Source organism: Entelurus aequoreus, linkage group LG16 (genome assembly GCF_033978785.1).
Source record: "Entelurus aequoreus isolate RoL-2023_Sb linkage group LG16, RoL_Eaeq_v1.1, whole genome shotgun sequence".
In the NCBI taxonomy this organism is placed as follows: Eukaryota; Metazoa; Chordata; class Actinopteri; order Syngnathiformes; family Syngnathidae; genus Entelurus; species Entelurus aequoreus.
In genome coordinates, this window is record NC_084746.1 from 7690683 (window position 1) to 7702098 (window position 11416).

The 11416-nt window shown below is 35.4% G+C and overlaps 1 protein-coding gene across 1 annotated transcript in view; it reads left to right on the forward strand.

Annotated features, from left to right (window-relative positions):
* The window catches only part of LOC133631559 (collagen alpha-1(XI) chain-like), a 188299-nt gene that overhangs the window by 89566 nt on the left and 87317 nt on the right, over positions 1 to 11416 (forward strand). The window contains exons 12-13 of the mRNA XM_062023875.1: positions 7657 to 7731; positions 7906 to 7989. Of these exons, the coding sequence (XP_061879859.1) occupies positions 7657 to 7731; positions 7906 to 7989 (159 nt within the window). The remainder of the gene's footprint in view (positions 1 to 7656; positions 7732 to 7905; positions 7990 to 11416) is intronic.

Here is an 11416-nt window from a genome sequence, read left to right on the forward strand (position 1 = left end):
ATTGGATCCAATGTGTCCGAATACTTCTGTTTCAACAATTGACGTCACGCGCATACGTCATCATACATAGACGTTTTCAACCGGAAGTTTCGCGGGAAATTTAAAATTGCACTTTATAAGTTAACCTGGCCGTATTGGCATGTGTTGCAATGTTAAGATTTCATCATTGATATATAAACTATCAGACTGCGTGGTCGCTAGTAGTGGCTTTCAGTAGGCCTTTAATTTGCTTGAAATTCGAAAAAATGAAAGTATCCTTATTCAAATTAAAAATTGTTGACCGACTTGTACCATTTGATACTGGAACAGGCAATTGAATAAACTCAATAAATAATAATTTTTAAAAAATTAAAAATTAAAAAATAATAATAATACATTAAAATTGATCAGCAACATTTACTCATGAGCACAATGTATAAAACACTTTAATCTACGAAAAAAAATGAAAAAAAATATTTGTTGTGCAGCTTTTGAAGCAGGGTTTGAACCTTGCCATTGTGCAAAGTTTCCACTGGCCTCAGTGTGATTTTGCTTGCCTGGGACCAAAATGTTATACAATAATAAAAACAAGACATAATCATTGCATTAAAATAAGTTTGCGCTGCCTCCAGTGTTAACAAATCCCTGATACATTTGAGCATGTTTATGTTGTACACTGCAAAAACTGAAATCTAAGTAAGATGAAATATCTCAAATAAGGGTGATATTTGCTTATTTTCTGTCTGATAAGATAATTCTTCTCACTAAGCAGATTTTATGTTAGAGTGTTTTACTTGTTTTAAGTGTTTTGGTCCTAAATGATCTCAGTAAGATATTACAGCTTGTTGCTGAGATTTGATGACCTATATTGAGTAAAACATGATTGAAACTAGAATATCAACTGTTGCAAAGCTGTGTCGTCAACACTCACAAGTATAAAACTACTTTTTGAAAGTAATCATTTCTTATTTCAAGCATGAACAAAAAAAATCATGAATTCGACACAATTGTGTCTCATAATTAAAACGGATGACGACCAAATGGACTTTGCTGTTTTATTTTCAATGAAACAATAGAAAATATTCATATAGTAGTACAGTTGGCTTAGCACAGCAAACTGACAGTTAATATTTAAAAAATTAACATGTGACATTTCTAACAATTTTGAACAGAAATAGTTCATGCACATTCAAGATAAATTATTTCAAATTACAATTAAAAAATGTTTGGCCGGGGGCCGGGCTGTATATATGCGCACTAATTGACTGAAAGAGCACGCACTTGGCGCGATGATGTCATGTTATCCATGGAAAAATGCATTTTTAGACCATATGATTTGCCTGAGCGGCTAGGAGACCCCGAGAGTAACAAGATGTTGCCTTGTTGCCTTTCCATTAAGAACAATAAATTAGTTTTTAGTATAAGTTTGCTGGTTTCAAGAAATGTAATGCCGAGCGCATATCATTATGTCAAGATAATGGCACTAGCGTTTACTTCATTTAAGAATATTTTCAACATATTGAGCAAAAAGGTCTCTTTTTTTTTCTATCAAGAAAAGTGCACTTGTTATTAGTGAGAATATACTTATTTTAACATATTTTTGGGTTCATTGAGGTTAGCTAATTTGACTTGTTTTGGAAAGTCTTGACAAGCCACATTTTCTTGTTCTATTGGCAGATAATTTTGCTTAGTTCAAGTAAAATACCCCTCTTTTTTTTTTTTTTTTTTTTTTTTTGAACACTGACTTTTTGCAGTGTACTTAAGACTCTGGCACATCTATTTGATATGTTTTTTAAAGCCGAGTGTCGGGTCTAAAATGACACCCAGATAACGATATTCACTAACATGTTGTATCAATTCCTTATTAACAGTTATATTTGGAAAGGAAGACGTTTTATATTTGTTTACAAAATACATTGTTGCCGTTTTCTTATTGTTTATTTAATGTAAGACTGGAGTCATGTAGCCATCTTGCCACCTTCTCCATGGCTGCTGTAAGTTCTTTGGCAACCATTTCAAAGTATTTTCCCCAATTATAAATAACCGTGTTATCTGCATACCTCTGGATATTAACATCATCATCATCATCAATCTTTATTGCAGACCTTAAGATCCATTTAAACATATAAAAACAGAATATAATACATTAAAAACAAAACAATAAAACATACATTAAAAACAAAACAAAACAATAAAACACAAAAATAATAATTAAAAAAAAAACAACAACAAAAAAAACCTTAAAACCCAAATGTCAGTTTTTTACATACAAACATGTGTGCCAATGATTCCACAGTCCAGATGAGTACTTAACATCCTCACATACAGAAGGCAGGTCGTTTAGAAAAGAAGAGGGCCGATGTTAAAGCCTTGGGGCAGGCCATTATCAGTAGCAGTGAAACTGGATGTTGTGTTATCAATACGGACACATTGGGTCCGACCAGATAGGTATGACATAATCCAGGCCAGAGTATTTGTCGACAGTTTAAAAATTGTTAATTTCGTAAGTAACGTGGGGTGAGTAAGGGAGATATTTGGTGCTCATGAACAGGCTAAAAGAACACATACTACTGTTAAAATGTCATTGAAAAGTACGTAAGGAATAAACGCCGCTTGCTGGTCCTTAGGGAGATTGTCATTGAAGATTCTGTCACTCTTAAAGGGAACTGCACGTTTTTGGACTTTTGCTTATTATTAATAATCCCTATATAAGACAAAACACATATATTTTCTTTTTTCTTTGCATTCTAATTGGTAATGTACAGCAAATACAAGGCGGCTAAAAATGCAGCTGATTGATTGATTAAAACGTTTATTAGTAGATTGCACAGTGCAGTATTTATTCCGTACAATTGACCACTAAATGGTAACACCCGAATAAGTTTTTCAACTTGTTTAAGTCGGGGTCCACGTAACGTGGTAACTGAATTGGTCAATTCAATTGGTAAATTGGTAAATTCATCACAACGTTTTCACAATCCTTATGTGAGAAAAGCACTTACACGTTTAATTTTTTGATGCATTCAAACTTGTAAATAAACACTAGCAAATGTCAGCTAACAATGGAGCTAATGGGATTCGCTCGTTCCAACAACTTCCATCACTATTTCATATACACGCTGTAAGTATATATGTAATGTAGTAACAGGCACATTCATAATAACATGCAATAATTGCGTATTTTGGTATATTTAATTAATACATATTTTTTCTTTAATTTCACAGACACATTGATTGATTGATTGAGACTTTTATTAGTAGATTGCACAGTACAGTACATATTCCGTACAATTGACCACTAAATGGTAACACCTGAATACGTTTTTCAACTTTAAGTCGGGGTCCACGTAACGTGGTAAATAAATTGGTAAATTGGTAAATTCATCACAACGTTCAATATTTCCTTCAACAACGAGGACTACAACTAACCGTGGCAGACTTTGTGAGAGACAACGACAAATTATGATCGGAACCTGCTATTTTTGAGCCTGAATATACGGAGGATGAGCGACACGTTTTAGAAGCTGAGCGATAAGCAGATTCAGCAAGTAGAACTATTGCTAAGTGCTAAACAAGAAATACAAACATAATAAAACTATTGCTTACTGTACAATGTCTGCTCTCACTAGGATGCTGTGGAAGACTTGCTCTTCCGGGTTCTTCAGACCACCAATTACGGACATGACCGCCTCGTTCATCTTTCTGAACGATGATTTATTTTGCAATAAATCTTTTTTGTGTTCGTTTTCAGTCATTTCTGTCCGTCTCGCCCTCACTCTCGTTCGTGCTCGGGTTTTCTCTCCACCATCAACAACAACCCCCCTCCTTCCCGGCTGCTACCCTTTAACAGAGCGACCAGTGATTAGATAAGCCAGCCCAGGTGTGCCATCTACGCACCTGTCGCTAATCTCGAAACCGGTCCTGGCACACCCCGCTTCGCTGCAGGTCCGCAGGCCACTCCCCCCCCCACAGATGCTAACTGATGGGACGTTCATATCTTCCCGTTTAGATGAAGAATATAATTAATCCTAAAACTCATGCAGGTACCATTAACTACCATTAATACTCCATTTACATGTCTTGTCCTGAACATTAACCATGTATTAGCAATATTTCAATTTATTAGGGCTCACGCTGAAGAACTACTTGTAGCGGTGCCATAATCAAAGAGATAACAGCTCTTGCAGCTATTGACACATAGCCGGTGAGCTGCTGCATTGCCTCTGAGTTGGTAAAAGTTAATCCTAGATCATAAATAATGCCTCTCACTTGTATAGTAGAAGGTTGTTGCCATAAACTGAGAATTTGGTCAACTTTGACATTCAACTTAGACTCAAAGATGGCGAGAAAGACATGAAAGGACCACCTTTTTGTTTGTACCTGCATGAGTTTTATGATTAATTCTTCATCTAAACGGGAAGATATGAACGTCCCATCAGTTAGCATCTGTGGGGGGGGCGTGGCCTGCGGGCCTGCAGCGAAGCGGGGTGTGCCAGGACCGGTTTCGAGATTAGCGACAGGTGCGTAGATGGCACACCTGGGCTGGCTTATTCTTATCACCGGTCGCTCTGTTAAAGGGCAGCAGCCGGGAAGGAGCGGGGTTGTTGTTGATGGTGGAGAGAAAACCCGAGCACGGACGAGAGTGAGGGCGAGACGGACAGAAATGACTGAAAACGAACACAAAAAAGATTTATTGCAAAATATATCATCGTTCAGAAAGATGAACGAGGCGGTCATGTCCGTAATTGGTGGTCTGAAGAACCCGGAAGAGCAAGTCTTCAACAGCATCCTAGTGAGAGCAGACATTGTACAGTAAGCAATAGTTTTATTATGTTTGTATTTCTTGTTTAGCACTTAGCAATAGTTCTACTTGCTGAATCTGCTTATCGCTCGGCTTCTAAAACGTGTCGCTCATCCTCCGTATATTCAGGCTCAAAAATAGCAGGTTCCGATCATAATTTGTCGTTGTTGTCTCTCACGAAGTCTGCCACGGTTAGTTGTAGTCCTCGTTGTTGAAGGAAATATTGAACGTTGTGATGAATTTACCAATTTATTTACCACGTTACGTGGACCCCGACTTAAACAAGTTGAAAAACGTATTCGGGTGTTACCATTTAGTGGTCAATTGTACGGAATATGTACTGTACTGTGCAATCTACTAATAAAAGTCTCAATCAATCAATCAATGTGTCTGGGAAATTAAAGAAAAAATATGTATTCATTAAATATGCCAAAATACGCAATTATTGCATGTTATTATGAATGTGCCTGTTACTACATTACATATATACTTACAGCGTGTATATGAAATAGTGATGGAAGTTGTTGGAACGAGCGAATCCCATTAGCTCCATTGTTAGCTGACATTTGCGAGCGTTTATTTACAAGTTTGAATGCATTAAAAAATTAAACGTGTAAGTGCTTTTCTCACATAAGGATTGTGAATGAAAGGCAACATTTAAACATAAAGTGCAGTTCTCCTTTTAGACCTGCCGATTTTCGTGCACACATCAAATTAACTTCCCAACTAGCAAGTAAACAATACTTAGAGTAAATCCAGACTCAAATAAAAGTCCTGGAATAGATTGATATGAACTCTAGCAGACATGTTGATTGTCCCCTACATTCTTTCCTACCTGTCCATGGCTCGCCTCAGCCTTGACTCACATGTTTTATGAGGCCGACACCATAAAAGCTCAGCTTGATGAATGTTTTGTGGCATTCAAAAATGACATCAAAGCTCCTTTGGCTGGCAGGGCTGAGGGTTTTTATTTTATTTTAATTTTTTTAAGTGATGAGTAAATAGATGAGTTGCTACCGTGTGGGCGCCATGCAAACAGTTAAATAACGCTTTGTTTATGCTCTGGGGAGTTTCCACACCTCGGAAAAGAAGCATCAGCCGCACACATTAGCTAAACTCACTACTACTACACTGCAAAAAGTCAGTGTTCAAAAACAAGAAAAAAAATGCAAAAATGAGGGGTATTTTACTTGAACTAAGCAAAATTATCTGCCAATAGAACAAAAAAAATTGTCTTGTCAAGACTTTCCAAAACAAGTAAAATGAGCTAACTTCAATGAACCCAAAAATGCCTTAAAATAAGTATATTCTCACTAAAAACAAGTGCAATTTTCTTGGTAGAAAAAAAAACGGGACCTTTTTGCTCAATATGTTGAAAAATATTCTTAAATACGTAAATGCTAGTGCCATTATCTTGACATAATGATATGTGCTCGGCATTACATTTCTTGAAACCAGCAAACTTATACTAAAAACTAATGTATTGTTCTTAATGGAAAGGCAACAAGGCAACATCTTGTTACTCTCGGGGTCTCCTAGCCGCTCAGGCAAATCATATGGTTTAAAAATGCATTTTTCCATTGATAACATGACGTCATCGCGACAAGTGCGTGCTCTTTCAGTCAATTAGTGCGCATATATACAGCCCGGCCCCCGGCCAAAATTTTTTTAATTGTAATTTCGAAGAATTTATCTGAATGTGCATGAACTATTTCTGTTCAAAATTGTTAGAAATGTTAAATGTTTAAATATTAACTGTCATTTACTTACTTGTGCCAACTGTACTACTATATAGAGTACGTATTTTCTATTGTTTCATTAATAATAAAACAGTTTTTCTAATGTATACAATTGTAAAAAAAAATTTTGTTTAATCTAATAAGAAATTATTACTTTAAAAAAGCAGTTTTATACTTGCAGTTGACAACTATGCAACAGTTGATTTCTAGTTTCAAAGCATGTTTTACTCAATATAGGTCATCAAATCTCAGCAACAAGCTGTAATATCTTACTGAGATCATTTAGGGCCAAAACCCTTAAAACAAGTAAACACTCTATCAAAAATCTGCTTAATGAGAAGAAATATCTTAACAACAGAAAATAAGCAAATACACTCTTATTGAAGATATTTAATGTTACTAAGATTTCAGTTAATTTTAGAATCCAGTAGTCAAGCATTTTTTCAGTTGTAATATACCTGTTATACCTTATACTATACCTACCGTTCAAAAGTTTGGGGTCACATTGAAATGTCCTTATTTTTGAAGAAAAGCACTGTACTTTTCAATGAGATAACTTTAAACTAGTCTTAACTTTAAAGAAATACACTCTATACATTGCTAATGTGGTAATGACTATTCAGCTGCCAAAATGTCTGGTTTCCGAGGTATAAGGCCCCATTTCCAGCAACTATTAATCACGGCCATTCCAGAACAATGCTAGTCATGCTCATTGGTCAGAGGCTAATTGATGATTAGCAAACCCTTGTGCAATCATGTTCACACATCTGAAACGTATAGATCGTTACAGAAAGCTTACAAACTTGACCTTCCTTTGAGCAGATTGAGCTTCGTGACATAATCGACAAAACTGAACGCCTGACAATTGCAGCAACCCAAAATTCCAGAAAAAGAGTAACTGTTCATCTGAAACTTGACAGTCTATTCTTTATTAGAAATGAAGCTATTCCACAAATTGTTTGGGTGACCCCAAACTTTGAACGTAGTGTATTTTATACCATACCATATACCATACCTTATTACAAGCCTTATAAACACCCCTTTTAAACAAAAAGCTGTACACCACAAAGGAAGTACCACAAAGTACAGGCAAAGGACAACTAAAAAATAATAATATCTCCCCTTGTGATCCTACAGCCCCCCCCCCCAGACTACCCGCACCCCCCCCCCCACGGTGTCCCTGGGCCTGCAGGTACCATTCTGATGCTTCCAGTAAGTTCTGCCACCTTTGCACACAAGCAGCAGCAGGCTGCCACATTTTTGCATGACACGCCGTTCATTCACCCCTTCATCACAAGTCACTCCTCGTTCTATCAACTCGCACCCGTTTCAGGCGTCCAATGTTCCCGTTTGATCCGAATTGTGCATTTCTTTTTTTCCGTGCAGTTCCGTGCGGGCGGCGAGGCGCACAAGGGGCCTGTGGTATCGGCACAAGAGGCTCAGGCTCAGGCCATCCTTTCTCAGGCGAGGGTAAGGATTTGACACTGATTATTCGACAGTTTGAAGTGGAACAAACTGTGATGCTCTGATTTCTTGAGTTGTGCATCACTCATGCACTCAACTGAATGTGGAAATATTTTTGCAATACAGTAAAAGCTGGTAGGCATGCTAGTGGACCTCTAATAGTTTGTTCCGGGGTCAAGCTGTCCCCATCATAAAACATTTATGAAATGTACCAACAATTTTGATCATCCTAACTATTGTACAATTGTCAAAAATGAGCTCACTACCTGATATCAAAATGTAAAAAGTGCATTAAAGCACTCATTTTAAACATAAATGAGGAAGGCGTAATGATGACTTGTGTTGCAGATGCATCTCATGCATGTCATCTTTTAAAATATTTAACTGTTGTACAATTGTAAAAAAAACAAGTTAACCATTTTATTTTAAAGTGTAGGAAGTTCAATAAAGCCTTTATTTATTTATTTTCTTTCATTCTTTCTTTTAGTTTATTTCGAACATGAACAAACTTACAGCATAATACATAATAATAATTATAATAATAGATTTTATTTGTAAAAAAAAAAAAAAACACTTTACATTGAGTAAACAACCTCAAATTGCTACGGTGTATTAAAAAAATAAAAATAAAAAGATAATAAAAAATATTAAAAATAAAAACTAGAACAGCCAAATAGCTAGAACTAGTATGCATATATCTAAAAAAATACTTTTTTAAAAAGAAGGGTTTTTAAGCCTTTTTTAAAAGCATCCACAGTCTGTGGTGCCCTCAGGTGGTCAGGGAGAGCGTTCCACAGACTGGGAGCGGCGGAGCAGAAAGCCCGGTCTCCCATTGCTCGTAGCTTTGTCCTCGGAGGTTGGAGGAGGTTAGCCTGTCCGTGTGGAGGATTTGGGGGGGTGACACAATTAAACATCACACAATTCCATATCATTTCTGTTTGCATCATGTCCGAAAAGGAGTCGGAAGAAGCAAAGCTTATTTAATCCTACCCCTTTCCCACTTCAGAGCGTTTACAAATTCATTTACTGACCTTTTTATAGTAAAATGACATCCGAGAATGAGTAATACAACAGTTTTGTAATATGTAATTAGTTAAGTCAGTCATTATTAACATACTGAGATGAAGAATATCTTATTTTTAATAAGGTTGAAAGTATTTCTCATAGTTCTTCTTCTTTATACTTTGTAAGCACTATTAATTTGAACAACCTCTTAAACTGGATCATATCAGTACAATGTTTAACTTCTTTACTTAATCCATTCCATAACTTAATTCCACATACTGATATGCTAAAGGTTCTAAGTGTTGTACGTGGATACAAATGTTTTAAATTAGATTTTCCTCTAAGGTTATATTTCTCCTCTTTAGTTGAGAATAATGTTGTACATAATTTGGTAGCAGGTTATAGTTTGCTTTGTACATCATTTTAGCTGTTTGCAATTTTACCAAATCATCAAACTTTAATGTTTTTTACTCAATAAATAAAGTGTTTGTATGTTCTCTATATCCAACATTAGGTATCAGTCTAATTGATCTTTTTTGTAACACGGTTAACGAATGTAGCGCACATTTATAGTTATTTCCCCATATTTCTGAACAATAACTCAGATATGGTAACACAGGGGTCACCAACGCGGTGCCCGCGGGCACCAGGTAGCCCGTAAGGACCAGATGAGTAGCCCGCTGGCCTGTTCTAAAAATAGCTCAAATAGCAGCACTTACCAGTGAGCTGCCTCTATTTTTTTAAATGTTATTTATTTACTAGCAAGCTGGTCTCGCTTTGCTTGACATTTTTAATTCTAAGAGAGACAAAACTCAAATAGAATTTGAAAATCCAAGAAAATATTTTAAAGTCTTGGTCTTCACTTGTTTAAATAAATTCATTAATTATTTTACTTGGCTTCTTATAACTTTCAGAAAGACAATTTTAGAGAAAAAATACAACCTTAAAAATTATTTTAGGATTTTTAAACACATATACCTTTTTACCTTTTAAATTCCTTCCTCTTCTTTCCTGACAATTTAAATCAATGTTCAAGTATTTTTTTTATTTTTATTGTACAGAATAATAAATACATTTTAATTTAATTCTTCATTTTAGCTTCTGTTTTTTCGACGAAGAATATTTGTGAAATATTTCTTACGAAGAATATTTGTGAAATATTTCTTCAAACTTATTATGATTAAAATTCAATCTAGAAAATCTGTAGAATCAAATTTAAATCTTATTTCAAAGTCTTTTGAAATTCTTTTAAAATTTTTGTTCTGGAAAATACAGAAGAAATAATGATTTGTCTTTGTTAGAAATATAGCTTGGTCCAATTTGTTATATATTCTAACATAGTGCAGATTGGATTTTAACCTATTTAAAACATGTCATCAAAATTCTACAATTAATCTTAATCAGGAAAAATTACTAATGATGTTCCATAAATTCTTTTTAAATTTTTTTCAAAAAGATTCGAATTAGCTAGTTTTTCTCTTCTTTTTTTCGGTTGAATTTTGAATTTTAAAGAGTCAAAATTGAAGATAAACTATGTTTTCAAAATTTAATTGTCATTTTTTTTTGTGTTTTCTCCTCTTTTAAACCGTTCAATTAAGTGTAAATATCATTAATTATTAATAATAACATAGAGTTAAAGGTAAATTGAGCAAATTGGCTATTTCTGGCAATTTATTTAAGTGTGTATCAAACTGGTAGCCCCTTCGCATTAATCAGTACCCAAGAAGTAGCTCTTGGTTTCAAAAAGGTTGGTGACCCCTGTGGTAACACTAGCGTAGACGTACATGGCAACCGGCGAAGGCATAAGAGTGATTTTTGACACAGATACAAATCATCTTATTTGTCCATTAAACGTTTAGCATAAGTGCTGCATGATAACGGCACAGTGTTTCAAAATAGCTGGAACATTTGTCCCAAAATAGTCATCAGCGAGTCTAACAAAGTCTATAATGATTACGGGGTAGCAAACAGACAACACATTCTATGCAGTTGTTGTTGACGGAAGTTAGTTGCTATGCGCTCTGTGAAAAACAATACAATAATTATTACATGCTATCATGAATGTGCCTGTTTGTTAATGCATGGTAACAGCATGTATATAAAACATTGTTGTTGTTTTTTTGGAGGGCTTTATAGGCGTAATAGCTTAGTCCCCATTATCTGCATTGTTAGCTGCCTCATGCTAGCAGTTTTGCACTACCAAGAACGCACAGAAAAGGGAAAGAAATGTGCGTTCTTGTCTCACATAAGGATTGTGGATGATAGGCGAAATTCCCCGCCAATTGTTTTTAAATTCCAAAGCCTGCAATCTAAACCTACAGTAAATGACAAAGGTGTAATTGTGATTTGTGTCGCAGGTCCGCCTAATGCGTCTTATTTAAGTGACATTATTGATAGTAGTCACAAAAGCGTAAAGACAAGTTAATCT